General features: G+C 41.3%; 1 protein-coding gene across 1 annotated transcript in view; it reads left to right on the forward strand.

Annotated features, from left to right (window-relative positions):
* The window catches only part of RELCH (RAB11 binding and LisH domain, coiled-coil and HEAT repeat containing), a gene marked incomplete in the record, with an annotated part of 1,574,926 nt that overhangs the window by 801,171 nt on the left and 751,799 nt on the right, over nt 1–21,956 (forward strand). The window contains 1 exon segment of the mRNA XM_044065183.1: nt 5,744–5,834. Within this exon segment, the coding sequence (XP_043921118.1) occupies nt 5,744–5,834 (91 nt within the window).

Genomic DNA, 21,956 nt, shown 5'->3' on the forward strand with positions numbered 1-21,956 from the left:
TCACTTCTGCAAGAAGGGTATCTGAATTACAGGCCCTTATGGCAGTGGAACTTTTCATCATCTTTCATGCGGACAGGGTGTCCCTCAGAACCAATCCCTCCTTCATGCCCAAGGTAGTATCCAGTGTGGCTCTTAATCAGTCCATTCATTTGCCTACCTTTTTTCCTAACCCACAGAACAAAGGGGAATGGATACTGCACTCTGGATGCGCACAGACAGCTTAGATTCTGCTTGGACAGGACTAAACCTCAAAGGAAATCTGAACAACTACTGGTGGCATTTGCTGCAGGGACAGAGGGGAAAGCTATTTCAAAACAAACCATTTCAAAATTGATAGACCACTGCATTCATTTCTGCTGTAAGCACCATGGAAAACCTATCCCACAGGGCATCAGACCCCAATCAACCAGGGCTGCATCCACCTCTACAGCCTTTCTCAGGGGAGTCCCTACTAGGGACATCTTAGAAGCTCCTACCTGGAGTTCTCTACATACTTTCACCAAGCATTACCCTTTGCCAATTTTCTCTAAATCCAGGGCTGATTTTGTCACTGCAGTCTTGCAGGGCCTTATAGCTGGTCCTAATTCTATTTAAATTCCTCTTCCCAACCTTAGCTTTGGGAAACTACTCAAATGTAATGACTGCAACAGTGAAACACGAAGAACATAGTACAGTTATGTACACTTACCATAAATGTAGATGTTCGAGTGTATTCACTGTTGCAGTCCTGCTTACCCTCCCTCCAGCCCCCTTTTCTTCATTTGGCTATACCTCTGCTCTCATTTACTATGCTCTAAAAGCTTTTTGGTGTATTTGCTTTTCTGTTTGAGGTATATCCTTGTATTTATAGATTTATTTGCTTCCCATTAGGGGGCACTTGACATCTGGGGCACGAAAAACTGATGTAATTGCGTCGGCTGCATGTTTTATACCCCTGACGACCTGACATGGAAGAAGGGACAACAACCAACGCAGGACCCAAGACTTTGTTAATCAGGCCAACTGAGGGCTACTGTAAAACGGATAACCCAAATGAAATGACTGCAACAGTGAATACACACGAGCATCTACATTTATGGTAAGTGTACGTACACAACTGTACTTTTCTGATGTACTGTGATATGTTATGTAGTGATCAGTGAATACCATTGATGGAGATGCCACTTTCTTGTCCCAGGCCCATAGAAAATGAAACATTTTTCCCATCAAGTTGAATGCAAGGGTCGTCCTTCCTCTGTGACATTTTTAATGAGAGCTGAGCAGTCTGACAGTTGCAATTCTTGTTTCATCAAAAGGCCCGCAAGAGCTATGACTTCAGCAGTCCACTTCCTTTTTAATCTGGTTGTGTGTCAACTGCGCATTAGGATGGGGACTTGTACCACAACTGTAGATGGATGTCACATAAGTCAGTAACACTGCGCATATAAAGCTTTATTTTGCAGTAGGAAACAAGGAATTTATACTGGTAAATTTGCTCAAATAAATCATTGAAGAAGGTTGGGGGCCATCTGCGGTATCCCTTCTATATCCATTTCAGTGTGCAAAGTATAAAGTCTGTAGGAGTAATACCTAAATGGAGAAAAAGAGTACTGTTGTCTTTGCAGATTATCTAGCTTGTGCTCAAAATTGTGTACTTCTCATTAGCCTGGGTCATCTGTAAAGTCATTTGGAGTGTATAAATCACTGGTTAGGGAAAGGATAGGAAAGAACTGCATCTTGCAGAATTGGTGTTGGTTTCCTGGACTTCATTTAAAATTCAAATGTTTCTGAGCATGTCTTCCATCCAGAACAGAGGTTCTAGGCACGTCCTGGAATCTGATGCTTGAATTTATTAAAATTAGTGCCTTTGTCATTTCTGTTACATGGCTTACAGACTTCTTCTTTCTGACATATTTTTTTCTGTCAAATGCAGCGAACTAATTTAGCAGTGAGTTCACCTAAAACTAAAGCCAAGTTTTGGAGTGTGCTACTGATGGAGACAAGCAAGGGAAAACAGATTTGAAATGATAGAATGTGGGTTTGCACTGGACGTAACTGCAGCATAAGTTGTTAAAGATGTGCAGCAAATAAAATGAGAAGATATGAGATAGTTGGCAATCGCAAATTAAGCCAGAAATACTTCAGTGCATTTAAAATTTTGCATTACACAAAAGTTATGGGCACCAAGCAGTGTATTTTGCATGTGTTTATTTACTTCATCGTATTACTGCCTGTGTGATATTAACTCTGTTGCTTAGTAATTGAACAATATTTTTTCACATGGAATTCTTTTGCTAGTATTTCTAGAAACATTGTTGAATTGTAGATGAACAGTGTTTTGACAGTTTTTGAGCATGTTGTGGATGAAATAATTTTGCCTTGCAGTTCAAGTTGTACTGTAAAAACATTACCTCCCTCTTTTGTTTTACTTTCACAAATATTGTGAATTGACCTTATTTGCCAGATGTGCTTATATACTGCTTATCAATTAGCATATTGCCATTGAATAGAGATATGTTTTACATTAGATACTTTTTTGCATATGCATCTGCTAATCAAAGATGGCTGATTTTGAAAGTCCTCCTACTTGCTGAAAGGCACAGTAGGCTACATTAGTAAAAAGTAATAGCCAGATACAGACAAGACTAATGTTTTCCCTTATTTTTATATAATTACTAAGGAGTGGTTCTGTTTGGATCTTGAGACAAGACAGTAAGCAGTCACCATTTTTTTTTATTTTACTTTTGTAGCTCCCCCCCCCCCCCAAAGTGTGTAGCATTTGTTTACACATCGTGAACAGTCTCACACTCGCGTTACTTTATGATGAAGTGTCATAAAGTTAAAATATCTGTTTTTGGAATCATAACTGCAGAATTGTCAAGAATATAGTTACATTTGGCAGAGCTGATTCACAGTTTAGGCTGATTTCCATGGCATAACCAACCCACAGCATCTTGTGGATACAAGATGTGTTTTGATATAAAACTCTTAAGTGACTGGATTCATCCACCTAGTATAAATGTTTTATGCAGCACCGTGTGAGAATGCATCAAAGTGGTACTGTGCTTTTTGTGGAACCTATAATTATTGACTGTGGGCTGTGCAAGTCCAATCTAATACCAAATAGGATGGGGCAATTTCGAGCACCAGAAGGGAAATTGTCTGGGCTTATAATGGCCTGCAAGAACAGCTAGCCTAGTACTTGCCTATGAACCTTTAGTTTCTGGATGTCCTTTTCTGCTTTGGCTTCTGCCCTGACAAAGTGATGAATTTCACAACCGTGATAACACATTAGGGATTAAATATGGGTTTGTCCTGAGAGGGGATGCCTGTTTTTGTGAAAGACTGTAATGTCTTCTACAGTTGAAGTCTTGCAGCTATGAGAACCTAATAGCACAGGGGATGACTGCCTACTGCAGTCTTTGAAATTCATCGCTACTAAGTCTACAAGTTCAGGTGGTAGACTGGCATGCCTGTTTATCATGAACTTCAGCTTCCATGGAGGGGAGGAGTTCTACAGATTTAAGCAGGGCTACAGATCTCCTTTAAGAAACTATGTGGGCAACTAATGCTGGGCCATAGTCTTTCTCTTAACAAGATCATATTGGGCAAAAGTAGCTGACACCTTCAGCGACCTTGGAGTAACTTCAGGTCACTTCAATGTCTAATGCTGGAAAAAGCTGTCTACATACAGATCCAGAGTGAGAACATTTTCTACTTCAGAGTTTCTCCACCAGGTGAAAGACTTTCTGGTAACTTCTGACACCTCAAAAATTTGCAGCTCATATATGATTACAGGATCAGAAGCAAGAACCAGTCTTTGAGGTAGAACTTCGTTCTCACCCCAGCTACATTTGACTTGCTTGATTGTTATTGGGAATATTTCTTGTATTTGCAGGAGCTATAGAGCCTGAAGCTACGCCTCCTTTCTCATCCATGATTGCCTTTTGAAAGTGTAAGACCCAGTACTGACACTTTGAACATTAACGTACAAATTTCATAAGACAGAGAAAACAGTGAATACCAAAAATTGCTGTTAAACTTTTAAAGAACTCCTGCAACCCCTTACATATACCCTTCTGAGGTCAGTGTATCTCAGAGTGGGGAGAATACTGAGATACTGTTATTTCAGAGTTAGTGTGTGTATGTATGTATGTGTGTATATATATATATATATATATATATATATATATATGTGTGTGTGTGTGTGTGTATATATATATATATATATATATATATATATATATATATATGTATAAAATTTGTGTGTGTAGGTTGAGGTAAATGTGCTGCTGGACTTGTTGCGGCACTCCTCCTCCAGTTCTCTCTTGGAGTTGCCGTGTCTAGGGACAGATGTTTGCCACTTAGAATCAGGTTATTTCTCCCATCTTCTGTTCCAAGCAACAGGATTAAGAATTTGCAGTGGATGCCATCTCCATCCCACAGCAAGGGATATGCTTTGTATACTTTCTACCCATTCCCTCTGATTCTGTCTCTCTCTGCAAAGTTCAGAGGAGAAAGTCCAAATCTTGTTCTTATTGCTCCTTGTGGATGAAGGTGTCCACTGGTAGTTCAGACGACATTAACTTTAACTGTCAACAGACAAATTAAGTGCAATGTGTGCTTTGGGGAAATGTCTCTATTCCTTGTATTTGTGCAACAGTGGAGTTGGTTTTATATATAAGTTCATGAGCTGTAGAGAACTTGCACTCCACATTTGGGGATGCAGGGAGTTGCCCTTTCCAAAAATTGCTTACAGTTTGAAGATTTCAGCCTTTCGTAATTGTGGGCATTTATGTTTGTTTTTTTTCCTTCCTTTGTGTATTGTATTGTTAAGTTGAGGTTTCATAAGGAAATTGGTTTCAGTATACAAGTGAAGCAAAAACTGTTAAGATACTGGTTTAATAGTGCACAAGCAGTAATAAGGCAATCTGAGTTTAATCAACTGTTGAAATGTTTCACTGTGATGTTGAGATACTGAACTTTTTATCATTCCAGATACATTTTCCTGTAGAGTGCAGCACCTTACATAGTGAATTATTTGCTTTCAGTATCAAACTGTGTAAAAAATGCTAATCCTATAAGAAATACAAACAAAATTGGAGAGTGTCGATAGTTGTGAAATAAACCAGTTTTAGCAAGGCATCAGTCCATTTCTTCATCTCTGACCATGAAAATGTGCTTTTTGTGACAGTGGTTTCTTTTGAGTTCAGAAATGGTTAGTTTTCATTGTATATCTGCATGATTCTCTGGAAAGACGCACAGTAAGAATGATTGCAGGTGTTCTGTTCTTTAGCATAAGAAAATTACTTTAGGGATGTTTGTTTTTATTTGCTTTTGGTATGGAAACTTCCCTTGGTGTTTTAATGGTGGCATCTACTTGTACTATACAGAGTCAGAAGCAACTAGAGCACATTAATGAGTAATGTACACAATGAAACAGTTTCTGTATTTCGTTACATTTGGGTTACCAATATTGAAAAGCCATTGAGGTTTCACTTTTTTTCCTTTTGTATCTTTTTTTTTTCTTTTGCTTCTTAATTTATAAAAAGATGTGGGTCTAGGTATCTGTAAATGCTACTAAATTGGATTCATAATTTGACTGCACCTACAATGTCTTTGCAGTTCATTATGTACATACATCTCTTATTCTTATTTTTAACTCTGTCAGTTCTTTATTTGTGAGAATTAAGTTACAATTATTCTTTTATTCTTTACTTGTGAGAATTAAACTACAATTAATTTGTTTTTTTTTTACTTTCAGACAGATGATTTTGACTGGCTGTGTGGCGTTTGCACGTCACGTGGGGCCAACACGAGTGGAAGCAGAGCTTTTACCTCAGTGCTGGGAACAGGTAACAGAGTAAATGAAATTGGTGACAGTTGCCCAATATGAATGAATGAAGAATAAAAAAAAAAAGGAATGGAGGAGTGGCTGTGGCTCACAAATTCCTGGGAAAGAGGGTATGATGGTTTCAGAACCAGCTCTTCTGCCACTCCATTGCTAAGGGTTGGGGGCCTAGGAAGACAGAACTAGTCTGGTGATGGACAATGGGTAAGGGCTACTCAAACTGATGACAGTAGCCTTGTCTGCAAATGTGAAAGAGCTTGTATGTGCAGAAGTGGGGATTGGTAATCCCTGTGGTGATGCAGGGGTGGAGTCAGGGCTTAAAATTGAATGCCCCATTGCTCACATGCTGGGATGCAAACAACGCTCATAGCTGCCTGGATGACTGGCTGCTTTGGATGGCTCATCCCGTATTGCACTGGGTGCTCCTTGCGTGGAAAACAGGTGACTGAGTATCTTGATGGGAGATTTGATGATTGGCAGGCACAAGGGCAAAACAATGCTTTATATGTTGTCAGTATGTGATGGCTTTTAAAATGCAAGAACTATGAAGGAAGACATTGTATGTGAAATTCATGTATGCGTAATGCACTGTACAGTCATGTTTCTAACAGAATTGCTCATTGCATTACAAAAGAAACAATTCAAGGACCTCTGTAGTGCTGCAGTGGTAAGAAGGCTGTGGCATGTAGCTCTACAGAGATCTTGCTGGAGAAAATACTCTTGCAAATGCGACAGTCTGAGATTGAGGCTAATACAGATTAATAGTGTGTATTTCCATGGATTGGAATAGGTCATTAGAGCAATGAGTGCACGAGCTTTACTACAGTAGCTGGGTATGAAGTGATAAGATGCACAATCTTTTCATGGTGCACACCCATTGATGTCTGTGGCAGAAGCAGGGCTGTTAATGCTGCAGCAGATAAGTACTGTAAAACCAAGTGTGTGATTGCGTGGAACTGTCTCTACATGTTTTTATGCGTGTATGAGAGAATGTGTATATGTGCAAGTGTGTCTGTTTTTGCGTGCATGCATGTACATTCCTTTGCAACAGTGTCAAGTGGGTTAGTAGAGGAAAAACTAGCAATGTTCCTTCTTTTACCTGAACTTTCTTCCATTCAAAGACTTGCTAGTAACATGATAGTGAGCTTTCACTCCATGTACTCGTCTGTGTTTCTGAATCTCTGTTTATCAATCTAGTGTTAGAGCTTCCCAGCGAAGAGTAATAGTGCTGTGAAGGTAGTGTCTTTGAATACCCCCCTACCCACCCACATGCACACCTCATGTTTTATGAGCTTTTCTTTTTTTTAAAGAAAATATTTATTAATTTAACATATTTACAATATATAGACAGAAAGGAAGAAATTCAACATCAGATATTGTTCAGTGATAGAAATACATTGAATCATCAAGGAAATCTTCTATAGCTAACACATTTAAGAGTCTTGGTATTTCAGTAGCAAGATGTTAAGGTTATCCCAACCAGTAAATGTCTTGGTATGATATATAGGCCTTGTTCCAATCACTTCTTTTTTCAGTTTTACATAGTATTGCTGTTCAATTTAAAAATTCTTTGAACATAGGAACTGAGTTTGATTTTTTTTTTTCTTAACACTTTTAGCAACTGCCAAGAGAGCCCAAAACATTTTTTGCTCTTTGGCTTTTACAGATACAGGAAGTGAAACATTCATTAGTGTTACTGATCGAGTTAAAGAACAATTATCAGACCATAATCCCGTAGAAAAGCATACTTATCTCTTCCCAATATACATTTAAGTTTCCACAATCCATAAACATGTGTATACATTTTTCTGTAAATAATTGACAATTTTGTAAGCATCAGGATTCTTATTTTTACCTTAAGATCCTCATGGAAGTTTTAAAAAATATTAAGCATTTCCTCTGTCTGAAGTAAGCTTATTAGTGTGACGATTTTATATATTATTGATTTGTGCCCTTTTGCTTAACACCTTCCTAACAACCCTTAGGAATGCAGTTCTATACTGTTGTATTCAAGACTGTTTTCATCCTACTATTTCATATGTAACATTCTATTTGAGTAATGCGTTATTTGTCATGTGCCATCATTTTCATGTTCTGTACTTAAACCTGTAACAGAATTTGTGTATTTTTTGTATTGATTTGTAAATATTGTGTTTTTGCATTTTATGTACTTTTTTTCTTTTTCTGGAGCTTTTCTCCCTGGGCCTCCCCTGAAAACGAGCACCTGGCCCAATCAGACTTTTCCTGATTAACAAATGCAGCAAACAAATATCCAGTTATTGTTAGTTAACCATTACATATCTTATTCAAATGTTGCCTTCTTTTAAACCTTGTTCCTCCTCCTCTGCATGTGTTGATCCCAGATTTTCCATTTTTTCCAATGTAATTTGCTCCTACCCTTTTCTAAAGATGACAGTAAGAGTTGTTTTATCTCTGTTGCTATCTTTGCTACTTTTAGTAAAGTTGGTTTAGACGTTGATTTCCATTTTCTAGTAATTGCTTTTTGGCAGCCATCATAATTAGTCTCAGCAAGGCCTTACTTTGTCTGACCAATTCCAATTCTGTATCATAGCTCAAAAAAATAATTTCCCTTGTTACTCCAGTTTGCTCACCCAGCATCTCCGACAGAGCAGTCTGCAGGGAATCTTTAACATCTGTCAACTCATTACGCTACCAGAAAATATGTTCCCAGTTATCTTTCTTCCCTATCATACCTCCAACATTTGCTGTCTATGTGGGGAAAAATTCTTTGAAGTCTGCCAGGGGTATAAAAATACCTATGTAAACACTTCCATCAAAGATCCTAATTCTTCTAGATTGTACTGCTTATTTAGGAGACGTATCCCCCCCCCGATTCTTTCTTTGTAAATTGCTTATTTAATCTCTCTTCACAAGCCTTTCTAACCTCGTCTGATTGATTCCTTTGCCATTTTTCTCCAATATATTCCTGCCCCCTCATGTCCATTGTCTGTATCCCTGATTGCAGTCATCCCTATTGGCAGAATCTCCTTTCTCAATTCCCATGTTGACTTAGTTCTTAGAAGACTTTCTGCTACTTTATGAACATAGTCTGTATGATTACTGTTGTTCTCCTTTAAGGCCTACATCCAGAATCCCCATCTCTCCCTGTTACTTGAGCTTCCCCACTGTTTCATCATCCCCTCTTTCTACTTTGAATTATAATTTTCTGCTTGAGCTATGTATAAGAACTTTAACTGTGTGGCTCTGAAATACCCCTTCAACTTGGGTAATCCCAGTCCACCCTGTTCTTTTGGAAAAATAAGCTTATCCCACATAGCTGTTGCCATCTTCCCCTCCCAAATAAAATCATTCAACTCTTTATTAATTGCTATCCACAGCTTCTCCTCTGGTTGATAAAAATATGCTTACCGGTGAATAAAACTGAAGAGACTAAAAAAATGTAACTGCTTGTATCTTACTGGAAATATCCATATAACATTGCTTCCATTTTCTCAGTTTTTATATTATCATTTGTTTAGTCTCTTTCTACATATCCTTAGCTCCCACACCAGTGTAATTTTTAATCTATACGCCTAACTACTTCTTTTTATCATGTCCTCATAAATATGGACCTTGCTGAACCAATTTATATGTGGGTACATAATTTGCTACTGTTGCTTTAGTTTTAGCTCCATTAATTTTGTATCCTGAAAAGGTTTGAAACTGTCTCACTATGTTTCACAGCACTGTAATGTCCCTTTCTGGTTTTGTCAGGTATAAAATGTCATCTATAATAGAGCCAGCTTTTCTTGATTACCATAACAATTATATCCTTGAATTTTGAGTCTCTTATTTTCTTTGCCAATGGTTATAAATATAATGCAAATAATAAAGTGGAGAGAAAGACATCCATGCCTGGTTCCTCTGCTCAAGCAGAGTTTATCAGAGAGGACCCCACCAACTTTAATTTTCGCTTCTGATCTTTCATGTATCCTCCTAATCAGCCTTATAATTTTATCAGGGACTACAAATGTTTCCATTGTTCTGCTCATAAAATCCCAGCTTACTCTGTCAAATGCTTTCTCTTCATCATGACCCACCAACAACAGTGGCATTTTCTTACATTCTGCTTCCTTCTGAATCATCACTTTTCTGTTTATGTTGTCAGATGTTTGCCTTCCCTCCACAAAGCCACATTAATCCAATTCTGGCATCACTTTTGCCATTATTTTAGCTTTTATAGACGTATACCCCTTATACTCATGATTTAGTATTGAAATGGGCCTGTATGACTCTGGATCTGATGGATCTTTACCCTCTTTGGGTATTACAACTACTACCGCTTTCTTCCAGGATGTTGGTACTTCTCCTCCTGTTAAAATACTGTTAAAACCTTCCAGATGTTTATCAGTTTTTTTCCTTCCTAGCTTCCAAACTTCCAAAGGAATACCATCTGTTCCTGCGGACTTTCCTGTAGATTGTTTATACATCACTTTTTATCTCATGTCCTCTTATCCTAACTGTTAGTAATTGAGCCTCCTCTCCCTCTAGCCTTGGTGTAGCTAATTCTTCCATAAACGTTAACATTTGTACATTTTCTTGATTTCCATGTTTCTCTGCTTTATATAGACTTTCATAGCATTTTCAAAATATTTCTAATAACTTCTGTAGGATCCCTTGTTATCTTCCTTGTTATAGGCTCCCTAAGCTTGGTGACAGCAGTTTCTACTGTCTGTTGCCTGAGTAGTTGTGCTAAATGTTTTTGTGCTCTAGAAGAATTATCAAAAAATAGTTGCTTAACAGCAATCTATCTAAACTTGTGCATATTATCGAGGTACTCCCTTATTTTCTGTTTAGCATTCTGTAGTTGCTCGTCTTCTTTTCTGTAAGATTCCCCCTATTTTGCAATACTTAAATATTTGTCAGTCCCTCTAAGTAATTCTTGTTACTTCTTAAACATATATCCCTTTTTTATTTCCACCCTATTTTTACAGTACAACAAAATTCAGTTATTAAATGCTCAACTTCTCTGTCCTTTTTCTCCCTATTTACTGCCCCTGCTATGAATAAACAACAGTACAATATTTAAAATGTTTTAAATCAACTGATCTGAAGTAGGTATTTCATTTGTCAGCAACCTTTGGGGTCTTGAATCCGAACTCGGATCCGAGCCGGCAACTTATACATAGCTTAGAGATCTGAGCTCCTAGCTCCTCCCCTTACCCATAATCCCCTGCCAACCCTGAGTGACCTCAGATCTAGTTTGCCGCTCTTGCGTACGCTTCTAGATTCCTGAGCTCCTGGCGTGTGGTAGTTAAGTGACTGTTTTTTGTTTAAAAAAATACTTATTTCTCAATTATTTGTAGTCAACTGTTTTTGTGTGGTTAGGTTCCCTTTTTAGTGTAATTCCTCCCCCTCCTTCGCTGGTGCGTAGTGTGTGTGTGGACTGTTGTGTGTTGGGGCCTGGTCTGTGTGAGGTAGTTTAGTTTTAAATCTTTTTTTTTTTTTTTTTTTTTAAACAACAATGTCGGAGGCCCCAAAGCCTATTTTCTCAAAGTGCACCGAGTGTGGCCATAAGCTTTCACCGGCGGATGGCCACACTCTGTGTGTTCGGTGCCTTGGGGTTGAGCACCTCTCCTCTGGGTGTTCTATTTGTGCAGGGTTCAACCCCAGGGCACTGAAAGACCGTAGGTCGAAGCTGATCCTGGCGGGACTTTTGCCCCCAGATCCGGCTTTACTCCCGTGGCGCCACCCCAGTCCTCGGTGGTGGCCACTCCTGCCTCCCTCCCCCCGGCCGGGACTCAAACTCCCACTAAAGCGCTGGAGGAGAGGGAGGCCAGGAGGGAGAAAAGGAGGGAGAAACACCACAAGCGGCGGGCCGAGGCCTCCGCTTCGGCCCCCCCCCCCCAAGCTAAGCGGGCTTCTCCCTCAACGGCTTCCAAGGTCTCCTCCTCCTCTGCTCCGATCCCCCTGCTTTTCTTCGGGACCTGAGGAGGAGGAGACTCTATCTCCATCAAGGTCATCGAGGCGGCACTCCCGGCCCGCCTCTGTGGCCTCTTTGAGATCTACCTACAGCCTTTCGGATGTGGACTTAGACCGGATGATGCGAAGGTTCATCCAGGCCCAGCTGCAGATGGGAGTGCTCATGCCTCCCCCCCCCTTTGGGGGGGAGCCCAACACCATTTTTTGCCCTGATAGCTCCTTCTCCGACCCGCTTTTCGGGTTCGGAACGTACGGAGCCGGGCAGCGTTGGAGCCGGGGATGGGTCGGCGCCGACAGTACTGGGTACTTCGGATCCGAGACTGCCCTCGAGGTTGTCGGGTCCTTCCTTGTTGGATCTGAGCTCTCGGAGCAGTAGGCCGAGCTTCGCTTCCGTGGGATTCTGTGTGCCTTCGGCTCCGTCCGGGTCGGAGCACATGGGTCCTTCGGATCCGATGGTCTCGGCTCCGGTTCCGATCCCTCCATCGGATCCGAGTGGGAGTCGACTTTCGGATCCCAGAGAGAGCGACTCCCCTTCGATGCAGTGGAGAGGGCATCCGGACCCCCGGCCCTTGCTTCGGCTCCACCCCGCACTCCCTCTCGGCTGAGTCAGGCTTCCATCACCCAGCCTCAGGGACAGCCTGCTTCGATGTCTCAGGTCGTTCCCTTGGAACAGGTCCTTGCTGGTGAGACCTCCTCGGACAGCCCCCCTGAGGATGTGCCTCATAAGCACAAGTGTAAGAGGAGACACGTGGACTCCCCTGAGTCTTTAACAGAAGACACGGACTTGGATGAAGGGGAAGGCTCCCCTAGGTCACCCCCCGAAGATGTCTCCTTTGGAGACATCATGGAAATGCTCCGGATTAGGGGGGGGGTGGTCTGTCCCCAAGGCTTCCTCCGACAAGTCCGTGTTCCTGGAGGCATTCAAAGCAGGACCGTCTACCTCTTGGGTGTCCCCTCCGCCCGACCCCCTGGTGGACCTTATTACCACCAGGGCATGGAAGGAGCCGGACACTGTTGAGCCAGTTCCCAAACTCCCCGATCGAATTCTGAGCCCCCCTGCAGACAGATCCCACTGGAGCAAGGGTCCCCCCCGTAGATGCCATGTTGACGGCGGCAGCCACCAAGAGAGAATCAGCTCAGGAGAGTCCCTCGGTCCTTCCACCGAGCAAAGAGTCCCACTCGATGGATCGCCTGGTGAAGTGGGTTTTTAGTTCAGCGACCTTCTCAGTAAGGTCTCTGAACTATATGGCACACGTTATAAGGATGCAGCGAGACCTTATCAAAGAGTACGCTGCTTCCCCCCGGAGTCCATGTCAGCGGAGGACAAGCAATTGTACTCCACTCGCATGGCCACTCTAAAATCAATATCTAATACCTCTATCCGGTTGTTGTCCCATGCTACAGAGGGTAGCCGCTAGAGCCAGTGGAGCAGGCCTAGTCATGAGGCGCCAGGCCTGGCTCCGACATTGTGACTTTGCGGAACCCTTTAAGGCGTCATTTGCGAATGCCCCTTTTGATGGTTCTGCCTTATTTGGCAAGACCGTTCGCGGCACTTTAGTCCAGAGCAAAAAGGACGGGAAGACGTTGTCTGCCATCGGAGTCCGCTTCTCTGCTCCCCAGAGGTCCTTCTCCAAGAACCAAAAGGGACAGAAGAAGATGTGGTTCCGGAAATCACAACATTCCCAGCCTGCTCTGGACAACCAGTCCTTCCGTGGCAGAGGAGGACAGGGAGGACGCCGCCCTAGAGGCAGAGGGGGCCCAAAGAATTTTGGGTCCAGAGAACCTTTCTCTGACCGACCCACGCAACAACAATGAGGGGTTGCCCGACTGCTCCACTCTGGAGGCAGTCGGTGAGGCGTTTCTCGAAGCACCTGTCAGCTTGGGAGTCCATCACATCGGATCGCTGGGTGCTTCGTATCATATCCAGAGGGTACCACATTCCCATATCTCATGTCCCCAGATCCAAAAGCCTCCCCGATATACCACCCGATCAGAGGGAGGCAGCAGCTGCAGAGATCCAGCAGCTGCTAGAAAAAGGAGCCATCCAGCCCGTCCCCCCAGACCAGCTCGGATTAGGGTTTTACTCCAGGTTCTTTCTGGTGCCAAAAAAGACGGGGGACTTGAGACCAATCCTAGACCTCTCCCTTCTGAACCTGTCGGTAACCAAAGAAAAATTCCGAATGGTCACTCTTCAATCCATTCTCCCCCTACTTCGGGAGAACGACTGGATGTGCTCTATAGACCTCAAGGATGCGTACTACCACATTCTTATGGACAGACGATCCAGGAGGTTTCTCCGCTTCCGGCTAGGAGCCAGTCACTACCAGTTCAGGGTCCTTCCCGTTGGTCTCACCACAGCCCCCAGGGTGTTTACCAAAGTATTAGCAGTAATAGCGGCCCACCTGAGACTCCAGGGAATGCAAGTGTTTCCATACTTGGACGACTAGCTCCTGACCACCCCGACAAAGCATCTACTTTGCTCAGTGAGGGACTACTTCCTCCGGCTGGCCCCCCAGCTGGGCATCACTATTAACATGAACAAATCCTCTCTTGCTCCTACCCAGGTGATAGAGTTTATAGGGGCCAAATTGGACACAAGAAATCTCCTAGCATTTCTGACCGCTGAACATCTTCAGAACCTGAGGCTGCATGTACAGGCCATCCACCAATCTACAACTCCACTGGCGGGATTGGTCCTGAGGGCTTTAGGTTCCATGGCGGCAGCAATTACTCTTCTGCCATTGGCTCGTCTGAACATGAGGGTACTGCACTGGACCATTCAAGTCCAATGGTCGTTTCATCGTTACCCCCTGCACCATCCTATTTCCATCAGCAAGGCGTGCAGGATGGCTCTCGTATGGTGGCTCCAATCCCCGGATCTCCATACGGGACATCCCTTCTCCACGCCACCTCCCCTCGCCACAGTGACCATGGACGCCTCTCTCCTCGGGTGGGGGGGCATTGCGCAGGCAAGACAGTCCAAGGTACATGGAATGACACAGAGACGACCTTGCATATCAATGTCCTAGAGATGAGGGCGGTGCTATTGGCGTTGCGAGCACTACAGAACCTTCTTCCGGTAGGAACTATTGGGATACAGACGGACAACATGTCAGTGGTCTGGTACATCAACAAACAGGGGGGAACCAGGTCCTATCCTCTTTGTCGAGAGGCCATGAGAGTGTGGGAATGGGCGATTTCTACCAACCGCTTTCTTATTGCAATGCACATTCCGGGACGGTCCAACATACTGGCGGACAGACTCAGTCGCACCCTTCTTTCCCCTTACGAGTGGTCTCTCAACCCCCAGGTAGCGAAGCAAATTTTTGCCGTGTGGGGGCAACCCTGTTGCGATCTCTTCGCCTCTCCCTCAAATACGAAATGCAACAGTTACTTTGCTCTACTTCCCCCCATCGGGGAATCCCCGAGAGACGCTCTGGTGCATGTTTGGCCCCCCAGTCTACTTTATGCCTATCCTCCTCTGCCCCTAATGCTGAAACTCATACAGAAAGCCAGTCGGTTGGGGAGCAGGATGATCCTCATTGCCCCATTCTGGCCTCGTCAAACGTGGTTCCCCTACCTGTGGTCTCACCTGGTAAATCCGCCTTGGATTCTAGATCCCCTCCCGGATCTAATATCGCATCCCCTAGACCTCCCGATCCCGAATCTGGACAATCTCAAGCTGACAGCGTGGCTGCTCCAGTTCCACTCCTAGTCAGGACTCCCGGAATCTCTTCACCGGTTAAAGCCATTCTCGTAGCAGCACATAAACCTTCCTCTAAGAAAGTCGATCGTAGTAAGTGGAAGCGCTTCTCCATCTGGGCGGAGAATAATAACTTAGACCCCTTCACAGCCCCGTTACCGTCTGTCTTGGAGTTCCTTACAGGTCTCTCCCATCAGGGGGCTAGCTGCTCTACGGTCAAGGTTCAACTAGCAGCTATTTCGTATTTCCATCTGGGGCATGAATCTGGCCCCTTGATTACAGCAAAATTGTGTAAGTCCTTTCTCAAGGGTACTTTCTTGCTCAGACCTTCTATCAGGAAAATTGTACCCCCTTGGGATTTAGCTCTAGTTTTACAGGCCTTGACAGCTCCCCCTTTTGAATCAGCTGCCTCGGTCGATCTTAAGTACCTTTCTTGGAAAATGGCATTCCTAGTCGCTATTACTTCGGCGAAAAGAGTTTCCGAGCTTCAGGCCCTTTGTATGAAACTCCCATACTTGGCTTTTCATCAGGATAGAGTGTACCTCAGGACCAATCCTTCTTTTCTTCCCAAGGTGGCTTCAGAGGCCAGTATCAATCAGTGCATTAACCTACCAGTTTTCTTCCCTAAGTAACAGAACAAGGGAGAATACAAACTTCACTCCTTAGATGTGCACAGACAACTGCGCTTCTACTTTCACAGGACTGCTGGTCATAGGCAATCCGACCAGTTGTTCATTTTCTTTTCCAAATTTAACCTAGGTAAATCTGTCTCTAAGATCACTTTATCACGATGGATCTCGGTGTATTCTCTTGGCCTATGACACTTCTGGGAGGCCTGCACCTCAGGGAATTTGTGCGCACCCTACTCGTTCTGTATCTACCTCTGCAGCCTTTAGATCTAGAGTTCCACTGGATGATATTTGTTCCGCGGCCACTTGGGCCTCATCTCATACCTTTATCAACCATTATAAGCTGGACATTATCTCCAGAGGAAGAGCATCCTTTGGCTCTGCAGTGCTCCGGAACATCCTTCCATGATGGCCACCCAAGATTCAGGTAGCTGGGGACTCTGTCCCAAAGGTTGCTGACAAATGAAGTACCTACTTCAGATTAGAAAGTTATGTACTCACCATAACGTTCCATCTGAGTAGGTGACTTCATTTGTCTGCAACCATCCCCCCCTCCTTCTCCCTGGCCCTCAGAAATGTTCTTGTTTCTGTATGTCCTTCTTTTATATCCTTCGGGATGTATTAGCCTTCGGCTTTTTTGTATATGGGCAAACTTGATCTGAGGTCAGTTAGGGTTGGCATGGGATTATGGGTAAGGGGAGGAGCTAGGAGCTCGGATCTCTAAGCTATGTAGAAGTTGCCAGCTCGGATCCAAGACCCCAAAGGTTGCAGACAAATGAAGTCACCTACTCAGATGGAACGTTATGGTGAGTACATAACTTCTTATTTCTGTCCACTGGCATAGTACTTTACTATACTGTAGTGGTTTCACTTTTAAAAAACATTTATCCCACCCTGGAAAAGCTTGCTGCAGTCTCCAATTCACTGATATCATCAAGGCCACTGAATACAGGTAGTTTTCTGTCCAGTTCCCTCCCCAAACTGACATCACCACGACTGTCCTAAAAACCCACCCATGCTTGATGTCACAGCTCCCTGGTCCTTCCCCTACCAATACAGAAAGTAAAGGCTAGAACAAGGAAGCAGTACATGAGCCAAGTCTCCTACTGTGAGCTGTCAATCACAGCAGGTAACAGCTCAAATTACCCTTCACACTTTGACAGCTATGGAAGTTGTGTGTGAAGATGATGGGAGACAAGTCAAAGTAGTACAATTCAGGCTTCACAAAAGACTGCAGTTTAGCCATTCTGAAAAGAAGCAGCAGTAAAAAGCACCTTGAAAGTCTGTTCTTTGGCATTTGTACAGTTTGTGTTTTAAGTAATCATTGAATGGCATGAAATTTTACTGACACTGCTGTTTTTCAGTCAGTTAGTTGTATGCATGTAAAATCAATGCAGTGACAGAAGCTTTAGGAAGAAAGAGGCCTGCGTGTTGTGATTTTTTTTACAGATGAGCAGTGCATTTTGGGATATCTAGAGGCAACCTAAACAATCAGAGTTACTTCAAGATGTCTGACCTGTGTGGTCAGACTTAGAAATGACGTATAAAAATATTTAAAAACCTGTAAATAATCCCAGAGTGATGTTAAAATGTTGGAAACGCCAAACCATGATGAAATAAACATGTTTTTGAGTAAGTGGGTGCGTTCTCCTTTAGCTTCCACCTTAATTTTATCCCACTCCCTAGCTATATTTTCAGAAAATGTTTCTAGCTTCCCTAATAGCACCTGAATAATTTCCACTGCCCATTCTTTAAATTCCTCTTATTTCAGCAGATAGTTGGAAAGTGCCAGTGTGTCATTTTTATTTCATTACCTTGTGTTTTTATTTTAGTTATTATTGGAGGGTGATCTGAATTAGTTACTGGGTATGTATCAAGGCCTTCAATTAAATGCACATGTTCCAGTGAAATTTAAATTCTCTCTAGCCTAGCCCAATTTTCATATCTTGGGGAATAATATGTAAATTCACTCCAAACTTCTGTTACTGAATTCACATCTTCCATGTCAAATATTTTCATACATTTCTTTAAAAATCTATCGTCTTTTGTTGTACCTTCCCTTCTGGGCCCCTGACACATTTTCACTGCTGCAAATCAAATTCCATTTCCCACCTATAAATAATATTCCTGGCTGAAAATGGTTATTTCTCCCAGAATTGTCTTAAGCTCCATTATAGCAGTTTTAGGTGGAATGTAAATACATCCCAATGTAATCCTCCTCCCTTGCCAGTAACCCCTTAGCACTACAAATCTTCCATTACTATCTTTTTTTATCCTCTTCTATCACTATTGGAGCTCCTCTTGTAATTAACAATTACTTCTGTTTTCCTTTGTCCCAGGTATTCCGCTGAATAACCATCCTAAACACCCTTCTTTATCAAATTCACATGTTCAGTTCTTTCCAAGTGTGTCTCCTGCAACATAAATATTTATGCTCTGCATTTTTTAATAAAGTTAACTATTCTTTCTTTTTTTGTATTTATCTATGAGACCATTGACTTTTGAAGACATTACAGAAAACCCCTGAATGCTTTCAGAGAATATTATCTCCTAGCCAGTTTATCTCCCCCCAACCAATCACTGTCCACCAGACTAATCAGTTTTTCTTAATCAGATTGTCTCCATGTAAACACGAGAACCAGACAGCAAGTTTCTCATTATCAGATTGTCTCCACGGAGATATGAGAGCCAGATACAAGATACAGAATTGCTACTAAACATGCATTCATTTGCTGGACAGAACAAGAACATCCTTCTGTTTCATAGCTCACTTTTTCTTGAGCAAACTGTTGTATTCCCTCCTTAGCATGTACTTCATCAGAAAATGATTTTGTCACTCCTGGGAAGAATACCTTGAAGACACCCGAGTACAGCAGTTTGCATCTCATACCTGTGTCAACATTCTCTGAATAGTGGAATGAATTTACTCCTTTTCTGCCTGGTGTACAATGAGTAGTCATTCTCCACAAATACTTTTTTGTCTCCCACTTTTAGCATTTTGTCCTGCCACAGTTTTGACAGAATCAACTCATTCTGCAAGTAGGATTGCATCTTTACTATTAAAGATCCAGGTTGCTTTCTCATAGCCAGGTTTGGAGCATAAATGCGATGTGCCTTTTCACCTGACAACTCCTGCTGTGGAATGCCAGTCCAGTTGTTTATTTGTGCTTTCATAAAATAAGTGCAGTCTGTGGGACCTGAAGAGATAGGCATCTGTAAACTTACAGGTGACAAAGTAATCTTATCATACTAAACTATAATACAAAAGGGAAGTCAGTGCCCATATGTATGTATATGTGTGCACATTGTGTGTGTTTGTGTGTGTATTTATATATATATATATATATATATAAATATATATTTATTATATAAATATATATATATATATATATATATTTATATATATATATATATATATATATATATATATTTGTATATGTTGTTGTGTCTTTCTGCTTATCCCAGTTAGGGGTCACCACAGCGGAACTCCGGTCTGCTAATGTTTGGTAGCGGATTTTTACGTGCCGAGTTACCAGCCCTGACGCACAACCTTCAATGAAGGCACGCTCATTCACACATGCCTCCACACAGAAGACGCTCTAGCTGAGAATCAAACGGGACAACGTCTTGCTGTAAGGTGACAATGCTTCCGCAGTATATTTGTATATGTATATGTCTCTATATATAGATATGTACAAAAAACACACACGTTTTATTGCTCTAACAAAAGCTCTGAATTAATTTTTGAAGTGCAAGCGTCTGTACCTCAGAATTGCCTAACATTTAACATGACAAATATCAAAATACTTAAAATTCCTTTAGCTTATTAAACTATTACATAAAATATGTGCATTACTGATGTCGAAGAGAATGTGTTGCTATTTCTAGGGAGTGAAAAAAATGTGCGGTCTGTATTGTAGTTAAAAGTTAAAATGTGCTCAATTCAAATCCCATTCTCCCTTTCAGGAATCAAGCCCATTGAAAAATCTGCTTTACTTTCTATGAAAATAGATATATTGATTCAGCAATAAAGCACTCATATTTCAGCTTTGACTTATGAAATTAGTTATTTCCGGAAGTTTTAGTGAGTCTAATAACATACAACATGTAAAAAGCTTCAAAGTTCACATGACAAAGGTTTACATTTCAGCTTTCTTTCCAGCTTCTGTGGTATAGCTGAAAATCTCAGGTTTTCCGTACTCGCTCTGTCCTCTAATTCTGTTATTTTTGAAACATCTCTTCCTGAGCAGTCTCATATTCAGCTAGCCTTTTCTTCATTTCAACTTCTGATATTTGCAGCTTTATCAAATCAACTGAATATCTGTTTAAAACTTTTTCCATTTTTCCAGCCTTTTCTTGTTTGTGTTACTCCATCGATGTTTCATTTATTTTAACCAGGTCTGTGCCCAGTTGTCTTGCATCTTCCTGTAGGTTACGGCAAGTCATGTCTGGAGGTTGCATTGCTTTTTGCTGAACAGCTGCAGAACTTTCCCCAGTTAGTGTTTCTTCCTCAGTTTTTGCAGCTGATTTTTTACTAGGTGCTCTGTATTTCTTTTTTTCCTGACATCCAGGTAGCACATTTTGTAGTCAGTCACTGAAATTTACCCATAAACACATGTTTACTGGCCTTCTCTGAGTTTCTGTTTTCACACTGGGAGAGCTGTAGTAAAGTTGTGAATCAATGAGCAGCCACCATGGAAGTCCTTGTATATTTCAGCTTGTATTTGACAGCTCTTTGCTGTTTATCCCACTCTTTCATTTTATTACTAGCCCATCTTCCCATTCTATCTTTAATATGCATTTTTAATTACTGTCCTGACCATTATCATTCAAAGATTAAAAAAATCTGTATTTCTTCCTTAAGGTTTTTTTCATTACGTCATATATACTAGGATTCTGTAAGTAATCTAAAATGTCCTTATATCCATTACTGTATTAATAATTAGTACTTTATGATCAGATAAATACAAGGAATCATTTTTAAAATAATTCATTTCAAGTAAATATGTAGAGGCATAAATCCTATCAATTGTGTCCCATGTGCATAACAATAATGAGTGAAGAACAATGACTTATCTTCTGATTTTACTAGTAAATCAACTAAATTATTATTAGTAAGCCATCTAATTAGTGCTTTAGCTGATGCCACTATTTTAGTTTTCTTCTTTTCACTTGTATCTTCTGTACTAGATATTTAGTTAAAAACTCCATTTAAAATGAATCTACCCTTCCAATGATTTTGTAGTAAGATTAAGTGATCTTTAGCTACTCTTGCACCTGTTCCAGGGATTCAGTAAAACTTGGCTAATGCTTAGTTTGCCATTCTGTTTAATTATTGCAAATGTATACATTCCTTTGGGATCATTAATGGATTCCATGACCTTAGACATTGCAATAGATTTTCTCCATAGTGTAGCAGTTCCTCTCCTCTTTTTGTTAAAAGAAGCAGAGGATAACATTTCATCACCTAAGGTATATTTAAATATTGCATATATTTATCAAGTTTCTCTTGCAAGAATCTGACGTCTCCTCTGTTTCATTTTAGATATCTCATTAATTGGTTCCTTTTGTTACCATTGTTTAGTCCATTTACATTAAAAGATTAAAACTATCCACACTGTGTATTTAAAAAGATTATTTTTAAAAGATATGACACATTTATCCACTGTAATAATTATATATGTGTATATAAATACTCTAATGCATTCCTGCACCAGCATCTTAACATTCCACATTTTTTTAATTCTTTCTTTCTACAAACTCAACTACTAAAACTCATTATAACAAAAACAAAGACAAATCTACATATATATATATATATATATATATATATATATATATATATATATTG

Source organism: Protopterus annectens, chromosome 3.part0 (genome assembly GCF_019279795.1).
Source record: "Protopterus annectens isolate FY-2018-M chromosome 3.part0, PAN1.0, whole genome shotgun sequence".
NCBI lineage: Eukaryota > Metazoa > Chordata > Ceratodontiformes > Protopteridae > Protopterus > Protopterus annectens.